Here is a 19,702-nt window from a genome sequence, read left to right as displayed (position 1 = left end):
GTGTATTGTTACGTCCTATTTAATATTCTTTTTTTGCAAAACAAACCCATGGTTTTTTCCAGGTTTATGTGCCTCTGCCACTTGCTTTAGACTGGAAGTGTTACTGCCACTATTTCCGCATGAAATGCTTTCAGCTTTGAGGATGCACTGAATTTTTCTTAGCTGTGCCTTTCCTTTCCTGATTCCTCTGCTTGCATTGTTCTTCTCAGTGAGAAAGCACGTTCTTGGTCTTTTAACAAAAATGTCTCTCCTATAAACTGAGTTGCATGTTACTTTAAGCCACAACTGACTTTTCAGTCTGCCCATGGAGTTCTCTGACCCATCGTGAGAGTGGGAACCTTGGTCAGTACACAGGCTTTATCATGGTTCTGTCCTGCCTGCCTTCCCATCACTGCACCATGCACTAATACTGTCTTTTAGAATAGTGGGTTTTCTCATAAACTTCAACTCCAGGTGCATGGCATCACTGTTTTTGTGCAAAGTTTGGTATATTTGCACCAAAACTGTGCATGTAGGGGCACTGGGATTTGAACTTACCATCCCTTTCATTGAAGCCTGACCAGTGAAAAATAACTGTTTTGGTTTGCTTTCAGTTTCTGCCCCATTGTTCAGTATTAATTTTTTTCAGTTGCCCTCCACTTTCACCTAAACTTCAGAAATGCCAGTGTTTGGGATGGGATGCAGGAAAGGAAGATAAGTCTGCTGTGATGAAGCGTGTGCCTCTTCCATGACCTACTGGTTTGCATTGCAGGAGCACCTTTTCTCTTTGGTTTCAGACCATATAAGTGTTTATCCTTTTGTAATTTCGTCTTCTATTATGAGTAACAGTGTTAAGTAGCACACTTCTAAAATATTTCATCTCCAGTCATAGTCTTTACACATTTGAACTACCTATAGATTTTTGCATCTCCTTTTAGTCACAATTCAACCAAGAGATAACGTATTTTGATGTTCTAGCACCGGACGCTTGTACTCTTGCATCTTAAGCCACTCTCAAGCCTTAAGTCATTCTTGATTTTAAAAACCTGGTGGCTGATGAAATTTGCCTTCAGTTTGTTTCTTTCCTTATCTCCAGTATATCAATTTCTTGTTACAGTTGAGCGCAGTCTTTAACATTCTTAATGTACTGCTGGCCCAGTGATGCTGTATCCCTGCTCCATCATGTGACAAGGCCTATTTGGGATGTGAAAGGCTTCCTACCATATATTGTATGCTTCATGTAATGCAGTGACTTCTTTAATTGCTATTGCAGATTTCTTTCCACACTGCTGCTTACCATTTTTTATGTCCTGGTACATCTTTAATTTTTTCCTGTGTCTATTTGTTTTCACTTTTCTTACTGAATATTGTTTTAACGTAGCCTGTTTGTTTCTAATGTCTGCATTCTTGTGTTTAATTTGTCTCTTCTTCAGCATTGAATTTACTGTTTGGGATAGACAAGTCATGGCTGCTTCTTGTCCATTCATGCCTGTGCCCAGAACACTGAATTTCTATAGTACAGTCCCTGTTCTGTTCTGGGACAAAGCGGGGAGGAGTGCAGCCTTGCTCTTCTCAGAACAGCTGCTAATTCAGAGGCTGTGTGCTCCTTGAAGGAAGGGGGAGGAGAAGATGAAAAGAAGGGAAGCAAGAGATATTAAGGGGGGGGGGAGTGTCTAAATATTTGTTCAGAAATGGAACTCAGTTGTCTTACGTATGTCAGGAGGAATAGCTTCTGAAAATACACTTAATCAGTTGCTCGCAGTAGTATGAACACACGCATGCTTAAAATCCAGTTTTATATTTAAAGAAACTTGATACAGACAGGAGAAGAAAAAAGAAAAAGGAGGTTATGTTCTGCAGCATGAAATGTGCATGTTTACAACATATGTCTAGCCGAGCACAACTCACAGTGGCCCAATAAAAACGTTACTGTCTTACAGTGAGGGAGATGCAGTTTTAGATGCCTGTTCTAGTGACTGTGTTACTCCATCCAAGTTCACCCCAGAATTCTTGATGCCTTTCAGTTTCTCTTCTCCAAAATAGAAATAAAAGTGCTTTCCTCAGTGGTGTTTGTGAGGAAAGGTGTGTTACAGAGATAAAATGCTTCCATGCTATGGTAATGGGAACCGCAGAAGACTCCAGCCAAGTCAGCAGCATCTGTCTCAAACTGCCACTTAAGCTTTGCATGCAGATTAGTCCATGGCCTCAAGTACAGTAATTACACAGTTGACTTTGTTAAAGCTCTGTAGCATGCAGGTAAGAGTAAAGTCTTGTTTCAGGTGAGATGCGGAACATCTGAAATGCTAGAAGCCTTTGAGAGACTGTAAGGCGCTATTTGCAAGAGCGGGAGCATTTTATGTTGCTGGTATGGTCAAGTTTAAAATTGAGTAATTGCATGTTTTTGAAAGTCCTCTTGAAATTTCTGTGGGAATAAGACTTTCGGAAGGATCTAGTGGTGCTGGACAGTAGCAGGCTCTGTTGAAGCATGCTCCATCTTGTTCCGTTTTCAAGATGGATGTGCAGGGCTAGTACAGAATGAGAAGCATTACTGTGTCTAATTTTGAGGGATAGCAGCTACTGTCAATTGGTATTTAATTTACACGAGAACTGCTACTGCTTCAGCATCTCTGAAACTCAAGATATTAAATTACACCATCTTCTATTAAGGGATTTGTCAAAACTAGAGAGGATGACAAAGCTCATGTCATCTCCTGTGGCACTGCCTGGTGGAGTCAAGCTTCCTAAGCAAGCAAGGTCAAATTCTCATGTGGGGAGCTTAGAGTTGTTTTTTTGGGGTCTTTGTTTTTTGAGGTCACTGTGTTCAGGTCCCAGTAGTTCTCTTCCAAACAAAGGTGTGGAGGTCCAGGCGTTGCACTAGCACTAATCGTTTGATCACTTTAGCTACATTTGTAGAATTTGTTTCACATTTTGGGCAATGCTTTTTTTATTCCCCTTTTATTTTTCTGGGCTTGTTGTCATGGTATCTGGCACTTCCCATTCAGATATTAAAATTGAGTGAGTGGTGTCTGTATGTCTGGTTCATTTTCCCTCTCTTATCCTCTCCCCGAGGGAGAGCTTTACGTGGGATGTAGCACGCTGTTTGCAAGGGCTTCCTTTGGGGGATTTTTTTAATCACGTAGCAGAGTCTGTTGGAGAAGGCCTGGTGCAAAGAATCCCCTTCCACTTGGACTGGGGTATATTAAATCCTGCATATGTGAAGCTCCCATGGGAACCCATCATGCAACTTGTGACTCCCCTAAGCCCCCCAAAAAGGCCTGTCTCCTGCACAAATGAGCTTTTATCTGAGTCTGGCATTGGCAGGATTAATGCAGTGATAGGAATTTTCTCCCTGCATGTTTGGGGTGGAGGGGGGCAGCCTTTGGTATTTGGGGGGATCACAGCTCTGGTGCCATAGGGGAAGAGTTTGCTGAGGGATCTTTTCCCATCCGAGCAAGTTTGTGCCAGCATGTATGCCTTTACAGGTGCTTTAGCTAGAGCTAGGTGTCAGCCTGTGGAACACAGGGATTCTCCCTGAGGTTTGGGTTTAGATTTGCTTATTTACTTGTTATGAAACTACAAACATGTTTTTTAGGAGGGGATCCCAGTGTGAGTCTCGAACCTGGCTTTCCTCTCTGGTAAGATCTTAAGAGGGATCTTCTACTGATACTCAAATTTTGCTGATGACAAGAATAAGTCATGCTCCTTAACTGTAGGTGCACTGTAGCATCAAAGCATATCTAGGGCTCTTGATTGGATTGCATTTAATTACAGCTGACTTTTCCTGTTCTAGAAGGGGAATATTTTCAAAAGAAGTAACAAGGGCATCCAAAATACAGTAATTTGATAGAAGGTTCCCAAACACAACTTGTACGCAGTCACCTTCCTGCAAAAGACAAAACCAGAGCTATTTACTATTCATTCTTGTCTCGGTTTTGCTTTGAGAAAGGCTGCGCATTTTTCCCTAAATTCTTGTAGAAGTGAGTTACATTGTAGTAGGAGAAGAATGCTTTCTTGCTATTTGTGGACAACATGTGTTAAATAAATCCTAGTCTGTACAGATATAAGGAGTCTGTATTCTAAATAAGCTGTAGACTAAACGGATGCTGTGGAAAAAAACTACACTAAGCACAGAACAAGTTAACCTTCATAGTTAGATTACAGTGAATTGTGACAGTGACAGCCTTAGCTTAATTGTTTCGTCTTATGAGCACTGTGTGCAGAAGCTGCTTGCGTCCTGGTTTGCTTCTCCTGTGACTGCAGTTTGCATTGCTGTGGTGACAGCAGGTGCTTTTCCTTGATAAAGGGATGGAGGATGAATGAGACTGATGTTACTGGCATAAAAAAGCATCAGAAAAGGAGCAGGGTTTGAACTGGTCTTGTGATCAGATCTTGTTTTTTCCCTTGATCTGAATCTTCTCTACATAGTTTACCTCCTTTTTTAGGTAAACAGCTTTATTTGGTAACTGCCATAGAAACAACGCAAAAAAAAGGGCAGGCAATTCACTTGACCCTCTTCGTACATTTTGAATGTATTTTCTCAAGGGTATTTATGTAACCTTCTCCGAAAGCCCTTACTACATACAGCTTTTGATAAGAGTTGTAGTCATTCTTTGTCCTTCCAGGAATGTGTTTAAAACACTTGCGAAATGGTTTGGAGGCTCACAGGGTTGTGCTCTGAAATGGACTACCAGCAGGAGCAGGGCTTACCTTGAATGTCAGTAAGTCTCTTCTGTTACTATTTAGAAGATGGAAAGCACAATGAGTCAGTCTTGCTTGCTGCTTTCCTTGCTAGCCAGCTGTAGGTAGTATTTATTAGGAATGTCCCCAATTTATGAGAATTGCTGGGGAAGATTGAAGAGCATGTGTAGGTCTGCTTGGAAGAGTCACAGGTGGACAGCAAGTTGGGCTCAGCTGCTTCAATAGAGAAGCTCACCCTGGCATCAGTTTCTTCCCTAAATGTTTGGGGTTGGAACAGTCAAAACTTGGAGATGGAAGGCTGGGAGAATTCATGGTGAGCATTATTTTATCTTTTGGTCCCAAACCCAGAGTGACTGAAGGCGGTTACTGTCTGACAGCTTTTGCCTGGCTAATACAAGATGAGCTGTCAGATGTGGCCTACTTCTGAAGGAAGGGATTGTGTCAAAGAAAAACATCAGCACTGGGTGGTGTCTGTGTTATGGCTGCCAGGCGGGCAGCTTTAATTAGGTTTTACATTTGGGCAGGGGACAACAAAACCACGATTTAAGGCAGCTTGCATTGTTGCTGTCCCATTCTGTACTTGTTTTCATAAGTAACTGTTTATAGGGCGGACCGTAGTCCTTTGATGTGATTTGCATCCCATTGATTCAAATCAATGTGATTTGAATTTATTTTCAAGAAAAAAAGAATATTCTTTAAACTTGTTTTAACTTATCTGATCATAGGTGGGCAATTCAAAGTTGCACTCTTCTATATGTTGCCTGCAGAATAGTTTCTAGCAGTAGGAAGGCTTCAGACTTATCTGAGAAAGTACTTTACTACTTCTTTCCTTGTGGGAATTATTGCAGGAGCTGTACAGAGAACCACCAGCAGGAACAGGATTTTTCTAGAGCTTCAGAGTAGAAGAGATTATTGAGCACTTCACACATCTCGCCAAAACCTTCCCTGGATTAATTCCTGCTTGAGCTAGAGCATAGCTTTCAGGAAAAAAAAAAAATCTGAATTTCCAGAGTTTCCAGTGGTGGTAGTGCTGACAAAATGGTTTGTAGGTTGTTAAAATAATCTGTTACTGTCAGTGTCAAAAACAAAACAAATGCCTTCCCCAGGAAAACAGCATTTGCTTTGTCATTTCTAGTTTAGTTTCTCTTGTTTCAACTGCCAAGTGATAGGAATTGGGATACAAAACTCAGTGGTTTTATCTGCTGGATAGACCTTATTTAAAAAAAAAAAAAATCAGTCTGTACTTTAGATGAGTACTAATGTAGTACTGTTAAGGTTAAACTTAACCTTTTTTGATCAAGTAGACAGATTGACCCCTATCATAGAAGTGAAAGCATTTTTCGGTCCTGTAGTCTATTCTTACGGTATCATTGCCAAGGCACCATATCTTTCTCGAAGCATGTGCAACAGAACTGGGCACAGCACTTCAGCAGCGAAGCATGCAGCCAGGTGAGAAGCAGTAATTTTTCTTTGCCTTTTCAATTTTGTGGCTTTTATGCTACAAAGAATCATTTTAACCCTTCTGGCAGCATTGCAAGCTTGAGATGTAGGTGATTATCTGTCACCCTGTATCCAAGTCCTTCAGTTCCCATCTGGAAAGTATGTCATGGTTTTTGGTTTGTTGGGACGTAATCTTGGGTTTGTGCTATCTACATTTATGTATCTGTAGTTTACTGAGGAGCTTAAATTGCTTTGCACCCTCACTTTGTCCTCTTTGCTCTTGTCCTCTCATCCTGTCTTTCTGCGGTCGATCTTCAGGAGCAAGGAGTTTGGTTTTTTCCACTCATCAATGGAAATAAACAGTTTAGGGCTAAGATCTGTTTCCTGAAAGAGACCTGTAGGAAAACATCTTTCTGGTGATTTCCTATTCACAATTCCCAGTTAGACATCTGTTGGCTGATGATTTTTTTTTTAATCCATTTAATGCGTACCATGCTAATTCTGTTTTAGTCAATTAAATTGCAGTACCAAATCAAGTGCTTTATAGAAGACCAAGTATATCAATGCTATTAAATCGACATTCTTAAAATTTATAAGTCAAACTTGTAATCTCATCAAGAAGGATGTCAGTTTAGTTTGACAGAATCCATTTTCCATAGACCTAATTTGATTGACATTGATTTTATTACCCCTCTCTAATTCTTTATTATTAGAGTCCAGTATCGAATGTTCTGTAATTTTGCCTTGCTCAGCATTAGACTGGTGGACCTGTAATTCCTTGGGTCATCCAGTCCTTCCTTTCTGAATTTTAGTGCAAAATTGTCTTTCCTCCAGGCTCATGGAGTTTGTTCAGTGCTGTAAGAATTACTGAAAATGGCAAGAGAGCCATTTGCCCCTTATTTGAATCTACTCTGTGCAAGTAATCCAGACCATCTCATTTAAACATGTATCATTTTAGTAGCTCCTGTTTAACATCCACCTGGGTTGCTAGTTAGTACTTCGTATAGCTTTTTCAGGTGTACATAACACATCTGTTTTCTCTGTACTGTTACTGTCTGCTGATGAGTCAGCATGAGTGTTAAGGGATCTTTTTTCTGTAATCTTAAAAAAAGCGTTTATTTTTCCAACCTTTACTAGCCAGAGATTTTTTTCTGGGGTTTTTCATTTCTCTTTCCTATGATTTTTCTGTTCTAACATACATTAGTTTCCATCTGTTTTCCCTTTATCTTGTAATTTAAACATGGAATAGGCCTAGGCATACTGGCTTACAAAGGAAGTAAAGGCAGGTACAGACGGTCTTTAACTGGCACAGCGTTTTTCATAGTTGCAGGTTTTTGGGTGTATGGATAAATGTTAAAATCAGGGTACACTGATTTTTTTTAATATTCTTTCTCATGGTTTGTTTTAATATTGGTGTTTTAATACGGTGATTTTTCAGCTTTGTGAAATGGAGCCTTCTAAATTATGAGACATGTACATTGCCAGCTTGGGCTTGGCTTTGCATGTGGTGTAGTTTGTTTGGTGGTTCTTTTAGACTTTCAAGTGCTTGATCATTTTTCACCCTGTTATCACTAACTTTTAGACATGTTCTTTACCAGATCATAGGAGTTCTGCTATGCGTTTTCTGCAAGCTAGATAAAACATTCAGAAAGAGCAATGGTAATAGTGATATAACAAGGTGGTGTTTCAGGATCATCTAGAAATACTCTTGCCTGCCCTACTGAATCACAGCATGTGATGAACTATTGCATTCCAAATCACAGAAAATATTTACTATTTACGGTGCTGTTCCTGGGAAGTGTAGCATGGGAATGAACTTCAGTGTCTGTGTGGGATCCTACTGAGAGGTCCAGCTGCTTGCTTCGTGCTGCCAGATTGCGTCCAAAGAAATGTTACCCTTTTCGAGAGCATGCAATAAGAGTACATGATGAAAAAACCTGAAAGTTCATATTGCTTCACCATATTCTGGAACAAATCCTTCTCCTCTTTCTCTACCAGTAGCAATTTTTAGTTCTTTCATATCTAGAGTCTGTGTTTTGGCTCACATAAGGTATATTGCTCTTGAGAGTACTTTGAAAATAATATTTTTAGTTGGATATATAATTCTTTTGGTTTCTTAACTGTAAATGTTTAGCACTACAACTTTATTATGTCTGCCAGCAGCTATAAAGCTTTTTCACAAATTATATTTTTCTGGGTTTATTTTCTTTTCAGTTTTTTGAGATGGGTGGAGCATCTGTCTTCATTAACTGATGGTGTTTAGGGGAGACGCTTGAAAATACAAAATAAACCAAACAAAATATACCTCTGAAGTGGCAATCTCTTAACAAAAGATTTTTCAATTAGCAACAGGAATTTGCTAATTGAAAGAACTGTACCAAGTTTTAGTAGGCTGCAAAGGGTGTGGGGTTTGAGGGTTTTTTTAATACTAAAGGTGTGTTTTGGTTTTTTTAGTTAACAGTATGTCAGTACTCAGAATGCTGAGTAGGCTCACCCTATCTTTTTTTGTGAGAATGTAATCCAGCCAACATCGCAATTAATATACTTGCTATAAAATGACAACCAATAGCTTATGAGTAACAGGCCTTAAATTCTATTAAAAGTTTCGTATACTTCATGATGTTCTGGAGTATATGCTAACAAAAGGAAATCATGTTTCTGTGTACCTATTATTCTAAGCAAAATTTTGACAACATAATTGTTTTCTTTAGGCAAGGTTCTGCAGGCATGCATGCAGATAAGCTTTGTTCGTGTTGGTACTCCTTATCCTTCACCTTGGAGAAAATACTTTTTCTTGTATTGCCATTATTTCCCTTCCCTACAGCTCGTGGTCTCTCCCTTGCAGAAGTATTTACAAAAGTCAATGTGCCTGTGAGAGATTATTAAAAATCAGTGCATATATTGTAGAAACTGGTCAGTCCACATGCCTTGAGAGTAACAGTGGCTGGCCAGAGCAGCCCGTGTTCAGACAGACTGAGATAAATCCCAGGGCCTGCGTCAGCTACTCCTGTTATCTACGTACCTCTGAAGGTCAGTAGATGGTTAAAGGAAAAGTAGGGACCTGAACTCAGGCCCTGATCCTTGTGTCTCCCTTTCTCTGTAAAAGAGGTTCATTTCCTAGAGAATGGCTTCCATTTGCCTAGCACTGTTCAGGATTAAATGTATTAAGGATGTGATGTGTTCAAAGGCACAGGGATTGGGGCTGCATAAAGTATCTCCAGTAGAGATACTTCCAGAAGAGGAAGGCATGGCATGAAAAGTATCTTCACACTATTTCTTTCTGCTCCAGGCTTCTTGCTCAGTCAGGACTTCAGCTTAGTCTTAGTTAGTCATGTAACTTGGGTAAGAAAATTTTTTTGTTGAGATTAATTCAGCTGTCCAGGAAGACTGGGTATGTCCTTATACTTTTTTCTGAAGTTAAATTGATTGGATGGAATTACTCCCTGGATATACTGTAGTTTAAAACAGCCATTTCTTAACCCTTATGCCTGCATGTGGGCATTTTAGGTGTGAACTGCTGTGTTTCCATGGTCTTCCATCGCGTAGTTAGCAGCTTCTAGTGCTTTGATGGGATTTCATAAGACAGAAGCGCTCCCTGTATTTGCATTACAGCAAATGCTGTATCTTTGGCGTCTGACTTTGAGAAACACATAGATGTGTTTTTGTAGTCCGGGAGACAAAGAAACAAAGCTTTGTGCTTGGGAGGCAGGATCCGTGCCTCCAGGGTACATCAAGGCACTTGGTGTGCAGCTGCTTCCCAACCTCCACTTTGTCCTGGTGAGCAGGAGCTGGGTCTCTGTTCATTTCTCCCATGGATAGAAATCTTCCACAAGTGCTGTCTCCTTCTCCATGGGAGGGATTTTTCATGTTTCCTTCCTCACTGCCTGTGAGCAGGAGAACTTAGATCCCCTCCGCTTCAGCGCTCAGAGGCAGGTCATCTTTTGGCTTACTGTTCTCCAGATACACCAAAGTGTGTATGAGGAGCATGGCTGAAATGCAGGGCTTCTTGTCTGCCTGCTTGGGCTTGCTTATTCTTGAAATTACATTATCTGTGTCTATATTTAAGTGGATGTGCCTTAATAAAAAAAAAAAAAAAAATTGCTGTGTTTTCCAAATGTGCAAAATAACTTCAGTAGGAGGCTCGAGGAGGAAGGGATCTGGAAGCAGCTGTCTGTCACATTGCATTAACAGAATTGATGCTGCGAAACTGGTTTTGGATATTGGGAAAAGGTACTGCTCTGGTACAGGTTCTCACAGCCCATTGCAGACCCACAGCTCTGTCCCTGTGCTGTGTGAATGAATATCTGTAGTGCTAATAGCATGGCCTCTCCAGCTCCATGTTATTTAGCCCAGCTATTAACCAGGTCTCCCCTTCCTATTGCAAACGCAAACACAGACCTTACTAGTAAAACAGAAGCTGTTGAAATTAACTTTAGCTGCTAAAGTAGGCTTGTGCCATCCTGTGTGCAGCAGCAGTTGTTGTACTGTTTTGGTTTTGACGTCATCTCTAATACACAGAGGAAAGCTTTAACGTGGTCTCTTATCCCCCTGCAATTTGGTCTCTCCTTTCTCTTCCTATTTACTGGCTGCTCACTGAGCAATAAAATGAGACGTAAAGGTTGTTGTCTGTTTCTCCGTCAGCTGTGTTAAGGTTAGTGTTAAAACACTGTTTCCTAATTTTTGCATTTTAAGCACTTATAAACTTGTTTATAAACAGTAGCAAAATAATGTGTCTGCTTTTTTTTAAATCATTTTTAAGAGGTGGCCTTGTTACTGCTCTGGCAGGTCAGGCAGTTATATTTATTAGGAACTCTGCACAAAACTATTACACAATTCTGCTGCTGTCAAGCCTCATACATGCTGTTCAGTAAACTCCTGGGTAGGGCAGGGTGGGGGCTTGCTGCTTCTTGTTTTTAAAGCAGGGTCTTCAGAACAGCATTTTAAAATACTTAGGTTGGCTTCCACTGTATTAATGAGATAATGAAGTGGTAAAGAATGTCATAGAGACCATAGGGGAGAGCATGGATGAAACAAAGTATGTTAGAAAATTATGATCCCACTCTTGGAAGTTGTTTTTGTGCTTACAAAAAAATACTGAGTCCTTTTTCCTTTCTTTCTTGTGTTTCAACAGGGCAGAGTTTAGGGTATGGATTCGTTAACTATATTGATCCAAAGGATGCAGAGAAAGCCATTAACACTTTAAATGGACTCAGACTCCAGACCAAAACCATAAAGGTAAGGCAAAATAAACCACCTTTTGCTCAGTTCAGGAAGTGGAAAAAGTAGTTGAAATGGTTTCTGGCAATTTCATCACTATTTTAATCTCCATTGTAAGGGGTACTCGACTAACGAGCTCCTCCTTGGAACAATGGGAGGACTGGCAGAAGATTAAATCTCTCTTCTTTGAAATTGTTGTTATTGTTATGGAAGCTCCTTAAGCATTGCAGTGAGGCTTAAATGTAGAATAAAACAGCCGTAGTGGTACTCTTATCCATAAACAGAGGTGAAGTATGTGACAGTGTATTCATAAGTTACACATTTTCTTGTGTTTTAATGGAAGATGCCTTGACACGGAGCTCTCTTGTAGTGACACTCATGTTGTTATCAGATGTTGAAGTTAGGTTTCTCTCAAGTTAGAATATGTCATTCTCAAAAAAAACTACATTTTTTTCTCAATTTCCCCATCCTTAGTTTGATTTATTCTTTGGAAAGCTGGAGGGATTAGAGATCCCGCTGAAGACTCTTCATTTCATTGTTGTAATAGACCATTAGTTATTCAACGACCTTCTTTAGTGGTCTCACAAGAAAAGCAAGTTTCTACACTGTTACATTTTTTGCTGCATGGCTGATAAAGCTTTTTTGAAACAGCTTACGGAAGATTTCCACATCCCAAATTCTGACAAATAATACAGCTTAAGGAATGTGAATCAAAAATTGAAGGGGAACAAACAGCAGATCCGATTCAAATTATCTGAAACTACTTTGATCGTATTTGAATACTGGCTTTTGATTTGTACCATTTTCTTAATTTTTCTTCTGTACTTAATTTGTATTTCAAAGCCAAGAATGTTAAAGAATATAAAATAGAATTTTTACTTTTGAAAATACTGGTACAAATAATGTAAGTGATTTCATATCTAGCAAAAGGATACTGTATGGTCAATACTTTAGTTGTACTTAGCCTTTCTCACTAAAGGTTTTGGTTTGGACAACAATATTCCCTAAAGCATAAATCTTCCCTAAAGATTCCTGTTCATCTCTAAGGATTATTTCAAACAAATTTTTCCTTGGTCTGTTTGATCAGTGAAGAGCCAAAGTCCTGAGCTGAGGGTTATGAAAGTGGTAGAGTAGCTGCGTAGATGACATAGGGAAAGCTACTTCCAAACCTCCCTTAGACCAACCAGGTTTCATCCCATAGATAGATATGTGGGCCATATATCAAAGTGCTCACAGCATGGTTTTGTAGAGCTAATAGAAAAACTTACAGGAATACAGAAGGTAAAGCAGCAAAATCTACCGTCTTATCTACTGCTGCAGGTGGAAATACGTGCTTGGACTCAGCAGTTTCTGCTTACAGTGAAAAGTTGAGCAGTAAGTTGCTCTCCAAATTGCTTTTAAAGGCGTGTTTTCCGGAAGAATATAATATTTTTAAAGTACTAGCCTAGCTTCTAAATACTTTAAAACTCAGTAGAACTTGAAAAATCTAGATAAGTTTTTAATGCAGCACTTATATATTTTGAACATTATTCAACATTAGCAAAAGTGCTATATTTCTTGTCCTAAGTACCTATGTTTCTTTGCCTCTTTTTTTATTTTTGTGAGCCAGAGCAATGTTATTGTATTAATAATATTCCAAGGTTACAGGGAACATACAGGCTACAAAAAGGCCTCCAAAAAATCCAACCCACTAAAACATCTTTGCAGAATGTTTTTTTCCCTTCCCTTTTTTCAACTCAGTATAAACTTTATGAATACAAGTGGTTTATTAGGTTTGGGTTTTTCATGCTTATTAATAGCTAGTAGACTTTTATAGAATACATGACATTTGGGCTCTTGAAAGCTGTTAAAATTTAATAATAAGCCAAGAGATTGACCTAAGCTACATGTACAGGAGCTGCATAATTTCTTCAGTGTTTGGGAAGATGTGTAGGCTTTTTTTAATAGAATTGTTTTCAAGGGTTTATGCATTTGCCAAAAACCAACCCAAGGGAGCCTTCTATTCAAATAGCCAAGCTTTGGATGCATGGATTTCTAATTGGCTGTTTTCAACCCAATTTTTAATTGCAGAATTGCATGCAATTACCTCACCTTACTCCCTTGTTTTTTTAATTATGTTTTGCTCTTAGAAATCTTAATAAATGCAGTCTGCTTCCCTGGTAGTGTGTGATGAGGATGGAGGTTTCCCAATGTTTGTGCTAGTTGAGTGGTAGATAATGTTTTTACTGCTCCCGGCAGCACCCATGTTGCCGGAGATGTCCCCCGTGTTTCTAAACGGTTGCAAAGTGGTGAGAAATACTCCTCGGTGCCACTGAAGTCTCCTGGCTTGCCTGTTGCCCCCACATGCCCCTTTCCAGCATCTCACTGTGATTCATTATAAGGTTGAAGTATTTTAATTCATGGAATTACTATATTTAATTATCAGAGCTGACTACTTTAGTCTACCTAGATGCCCTTTACCGTTATTAAAAATGTATTTTTGGTGCATTAAAAAATTCTGTCTCAAAAGAACATATAGAAAGGGATTTGATGGCGCATAGTTTTGTAGGCTAAAAAATATTAACTACTAGAATAACATTGAGCTGGAAAAGTACTGAGCATTAGTTTATTCTTTTTTCTTCACAAGTGTGGTTGGGTTTTATGCCCCAGAATGAATCTGTAATGTCCTGTTGATGGATAGGCTGAACCTTGGCCTCTACCTGTGTACCCTGGGTAGCTGCAGCCCTGCAGGTAGCACTTCTCTGGCCGCCTTTTGTTTGGAAGCTGTTTTGATGGAAAGTTGACATGAATAATCCGTGAAAGCCCTTTTAGAGGGGCAAATTACTTCTGCTTGCCACAGTCACCTTGGTCCTGCTGGCTGTGTCCATCTCCCTGCTCAGTCGTGGGCTCTGCTGTCCCTTGCACCTAGACTGAACATGAGCTGGCTCTGAGGGGTCATACTTGCACTCATTTTTTGACCCCACAAGGCTTAATTCCTGTTTATTAAAAAAAATACTTTTTTTTTGGATGCGTCCCCAGATCCTGTCCTTTTCACTTCTGTAACATTTTTGTGGCAGCTTAATGATCTCTCTCTCCTGATGCCTTGCAAAACAGCCATGCAGTCACAGGAGGGAACTGGTTTTATAGCAGGATCAGCAAAACAGCTAGGCACAGTCTGCTCTCGGATGTGCGGACTAAAATAACTGAAGAAATGTTTTTTATTATTTCATTGTTACAATAAATAATCCGTTTCCACTGTAGCAGCTAAAATATTTATGTGCATTTTATTTAAGTCAATGATGCCCTTTAAAGTCAAAGTCGAGAGGTGACTACAGAGTATCTGTTTGGGGAAAGCATTGAAGGAAGTGTTATGTGCTTGGTAATAGGTTACGCATGTTATGTTCTTCCTCAGCTGATCATAGTGCATATTTTATTTACACCATTTCATAGCATCATCATGTGAGGGAGAAGGACTTCACTTTATTTTTACAGCTAAAGGTTGACATAATTCTACAAAATGCCTTAGAATGAGGGAAGATACAGTGTGTGTTGAAATAAGTATATATTCCAGAAATTGAATCTATTTTTAGAAATTAAATTTGTCCATCCATAAAAGCATATGAATGGTCCCTGCTGCTGTTGAAGATTGCATGGCAATTCAGTTGCATCAAATATCAGAAAGAAAATGTGTGGTGCGTGGGATACAGATTGTTTAAATTTTACTGCTTTGCCCTGAAAAAAGGACAGTGTCTGAAAGGATGCAAAGGAAGCATCTTACAATTTACATGAGGGTTCAGGTGACCTGGCTTCATGTTGGTTGGATGCTGGAACAAGGATGGAACAGAGTTCTGAAAGGAAGTTTGAAATCTTAAAAGAGCCAATGACCCCCTGAAGCGTGGTCTTGCGTCCCCCTCTCCTCCTCTTCCTCTGTCACCTCAGAAATAGGTCTGTTTGTTTCTTCCCGCACAGGAGTAGGTAGCATGCTGTGACACTGCTGGAGCAAAGGGAGAAGCCTCCAGCAAGGAGAGAAGGAATCTGGGTTCTCTGAGCCCTTGATGCTTTCTGGCTTTTAAATCCATCAAATCAGATTATGAAATACCAAACAGATAGGTTCATTCCTCTGTGGTCAGAGGCTTTCTCTTATTATCTAAATTTTGAGTAAAATTAATAAATAACATGGAATATAGCTACTGCTATTTTGACACTTACTATTGTCAGTTCAAAATGTTTATTTCTGCTTTACTCTTCTCCTGTTTTGATAGGACTGGATGGTCCTAGCTTAAAATACAGTGAATACAGCTGTGGGAAAGTACTCCTGTGTTTTCTGGAAATAAAGTAGTAACATTACTGCTCAAAGATATTGCTATTTATCTTTGTTTTCTGGTATTTTTTTTAAATGCCAGATATTTCTACAAAGTTCAGGCTCTAAATCTGTCCATGTTAATTCTTGCAATTGTGTGCAAAACTACAAACCATCCTGTCACTGTAGGGTAACCAAATAACAGCAGCCTCAGACTTCCCTGTCCTACAAAGTCATTTGTCAAAAAGATTGCCTTCGAGTGGTGCTCAGCGGGTGAAGGAGGTGCAGGAAGCGCAAGGCAGGGGAGGAGGAGGACGGCTGTGGCAGGGAGCGATGGGGAAGACAGCTGCTTCCCCTGTACCTTGTCCCAAAATGCTTGGGAGGTGTGGGGGGGAGTTAAACCCAACAACTTGAGTTGCAGCCAGAAAGTACTGGCTTGCTGGTAGTAGCAGTAGCAGAGCTCTGGTGTTGGGTGCCCTTTGTGCAAGACCCTCCTGAAAAACCTGCGTTTTCCATTCGTATTCTCTGTGCCACTGAGCTGGCACAGCCACCACCTGCAGCTGCTTCTCCCAGTGAAGAAATGGGATGTTGTGCAAGGCTGGGCAGTAAGGGGAGGGTGTAGAGAGGGAGCTGGGGATATACTCTGATTTGTGGGTAAGCTGGGGAAAGCAAAACAGAGAAGAAGGCACAGAGAGGGCTTAGGTGTTCTGTGAGGGAGAAGAGATGGAGGGCCTTGGGGGGGGGGTGGGGGGGTGGAAAATACTGGAAGGGTCTGAGCCTGTTGGACTGTGATGCAGAGGGGTTTGCATTTTTAAGCTTCCCATGTATGCAGTTGCATTAGGCTCCCCGTGTGTACAAGGACACAGCGTGTGCTGCACCTGCATGCTCTGCCAGCTGCCTTCAGATGTGCTCGGCTGCGTTCCCCCCCCCCCCCCCCCCCCCCCCGGAGCTCCAGCGGTCCTCTGCTTTCCTGAAAATTCAGATTACAGGCGTTTGCAAGCTGCAGATTTGTGATGTAGCTGTTCTATAGTTCTTTTACAATTAAGGCAATTGCTTGTTCTGTTTTGTGGTAGCTCAGAGTTAGTCTTAAGAGGCGTCATCAGCTGTGAATGCTGCACCCTGGGACAAAGCCTTGGACAAACTTTAAAGATGCCACAGACCTCTCAACTAAGTTTACTTTGGTTTTGCTCTCTAGGAGCTTCTGTCTGTGTGACTTTTTGGACTTTGTAGCGTTTATTAGCAAATCCTTGTCTACTCTTTGTGCCCCATAGTGATGCTGCAGCTCAAAGGACCTTTTAGTGCTGAGTTTGGAGGTTCAGATTTGGCTCTGCTGCTTTCAGCAGGCACCAGAGAGTCTTTACCTGTTTTGTGCATCTTCTCTTAATCGAGATTTCTCTCCTTCAGTTTTGCCAATGAATCCTTTTCATTCCACAGAAACAGAGCAATTATTTCTCTTAGACCTGCTCTTGATACAGCCAGAGTGCTTCTAGGTTATTATCTATGGATGTCCTTCCTGAAATGATGGGATAGACCATTGTATCTTACCTGCAATCGTAATTAATCCCAGTAAAATGGCATTGAATGGCTCAACAGTAAAGTGGATCATCACTCTCTTCCATTCTCCAGCCAAGGGCTTGGAGAAGAGAAAGGACAAAGCAGTGCAAGCGGTGGATGTGAAAATATTGCAGATTTTGGTGTTCAGCTCCCAGACCAGAGGGATTTTATGTGATTGTTCTGACAAAGCATATAGCTTTCACAGGTGTATTAAATCTCTGTTTTTGCACAAAAATAGGGCATGGATGAGGGCCTGGAAGTGGCTCTGGGGAAGCATCTCTTCTGGCCATGGCCCATCCTCTGCTGTTAAGCCTATTTTACTTTTGTTTTTGTGTGTGTATGAAACAAATGAGATTGTGCTTATTTACAGATGTGAAGCTCTTTAAGCGGTCATGTTAAAGCACTTACAGTGCATACCAGTGGAGTAAGAGGCAGCAAGTGAAGGAAGGGTCATCCCCATTTTACATGTTTCAACCTCAGGCAGAAAAAACCGAAGTGACCCACCCCAAAAGTCATGCAAGAAACCCTGCATGTCAGAGCGTTTCATGCAGAGGGACAGAGTCATTCAGAATTAAGGTTACCAAGAAGTTTAGTATTTTTGAATGTTACATAAACTTTTTTTTTGAAACTGCCCAGGGAATCAACACTGACTGCACCTTACCTAGTCATGGCTGGAGAGATGTCATAGGGATTGCAGGTGCCATCGAGGGGTGGTTTGCTGGCCTGTGGATGCCTGTGCTGCCATGCAGCACTCTGATTAAAGGCTCCTGACTAGTCTCATGTTCCCCCGTTGAGTAACACTAGATGCAGAGCAAGACGCACATCTCCTTGGAATAGTTTTGGTTTTGGAAGACACAAGCTCCTGGGTTGCTTGTCAGCAAATGTTTTGACTGGGGCAGGGTGGCTCTGCTGGCAGAGCACATCGTTTCAGGGAAGGATGATGCCCTTGCTCTTCAGAGCAGATGGGAGCTGAGAGATTGTTCTGACTCACTCCACAAAAAAATTAATTTTGGGAGGAGGCTTCTAGAAATGGACTAATGTTTGGGAAGTCCAGGATTAGCATATGAGCCAAAGGCATCTTGTACGATGAGCAGCAGTGAAGTGGTTAAGTGTCAGTGTTTAAATGTTTGCTGTTACATGTCCAGTGCCTTGCCTCTGTAAGACAAATGGGATGCGTTCATGCCTCGGGTGCCTTTGCTGTGGGCTCTGACTTGGAAAGAGCAGACTGCTTCAATTTGTGTTCTGAAGAGTCTTGAGGTTAGAAATTTTTCAAAAAGTTTTCTACGTGGGAAAACGGGTAGGAAATCAGTAGGGAAGATAATTACTTAAACTTGGAGACATTTTTTGTGCTCCTGAACAGAAATGTGCATTACCATGGAAGATGTGAAATGCTGGACCTTATGACTGTGCAATAGTGTTTGGAGACACTGGTACAGACTTAAGAGCTGGCTGTTTATACTGAAGAGAAGCCCTTACGCAGGCTAATATTCAATGTCAGATGAGAAATATCCTAGCAAGTGTTTTTCACAGTTACTATATATATTTATAGAAACTAACATTGGAGGCCAGCAAGCCATAAAACAAACTGTACAATATTTTATTATCTTCCTTGGAAGTTTGACCAAAGAACTCTTAAATGATCTTATGCAGTGAAATATAACACCATGGTTTAACCTCAGACTGTCATACAAATGGACCAACATTTTAATGCTGAGAAATGCTTGGGTCAAACAGTAGCTTGGTGTACTCCATTTATTTGAATTTTTTGTGGTAGCTAGGAATTCCATACTCTTCTTTTTCAACACAGTATTTCATATAGGGTGCTACAGTGCCATAAGCTAAAAAAAATCATTCTTATGTGTGAATATAAAGAATTAATGCAGCATCCTCACCCAGTGCTTTGCAGTTTTCAGTGATAAAATGGGAGCTGGTTTTGGCTCCCATTTTAGCTTTCACACCACAAGGAACTTCTAGTCTGGTAGAAGGTCAGGATGGACATTTTCTTCCTTAGACAGCTAATACATGGGAAGACATCTTGTCCTCAGTACTAACTGAATAATAGCTTGAAAGCAGGATGGCATGGTGTAACCAATCGATTTGTCATTGGCTGACCTGAGAGGGAAGATGAAAAAGATTCAAAAGCAGATAAATAGCTCACATTAGTAGCCTTGAGTCCATTCAGTTTGCAACCTTTTCTCCTTAATAGTAGACGCCTGAGTTTGCTTTTGGCAGCTCCTTTCTGTGGCCCAGGCTCCCCTGCAACCTGAATGTTTGATTGCAGGCAGAAATACAAATTAGACCTGAGCAGCAATAGGTCTTTACATGTGCTGTGAGTAGGTGGATTTGTGAGTATGTGCAGTCTCTCCTTCCACTGAATGTCTGCATGGACCACAAGAGCAAAGCATTTTCTGTACGTAGAAGTATTTATGTAAAATGTCAGGCACTCAGTTCTCCGGGAGGTAGTGGGTTTTTTGCATATCCCAATACTTTTCACCTTCTCTGTAATGTGGCATTTGGTTAATATGAATGTGCCAG

The 19,702-nt window shown here is 40.6% G+C and overlaps 1 protein-coding gene across 6 annotated transcripts in view; it reads left to right on the top strand.

Annotated features, from left to right (window-relative positions):
* The window catches only part of ELAVL4 (ELAV like RNA binding protein 4), an 84,288-nt gene that overhangs the window by 52,517 nt on the left and 12,069 nt on the right, over positions 1–19,702 (top strand). For all 6 annotated transcript variants that reach the window (XM_064455122.1, XM_064455126.1, XM_064455123.1 and 3 more), the window contains exon 3: positions 11,249–11,352. In XM_064455122.1, the coding sequence (XP_064311192.1) occupies positions 11,249–11,352 (104 nt within the window). The remainder of the gene's footprint in view (positions 1–11,248; positions 11,353–19,702) is intronic.

The sequence above is a fragment of the Phalacrocorax carbo genome, chromosome 6, assembly GCF_963921805.1.
Source record: "Phalacrocorax carbo chromosome 6, bPhaCar2.1, whole genome shotgun sequence".
NCBI lineage: Eukaryota > Metazoa > Chordata > Aves > Suliformes > Phalacrocoracidae > Phalacrocorax > Phalacrocorax carbo.
This window is presented reverse-complemented; position numbering and strand designations above follow the sequence as displayed.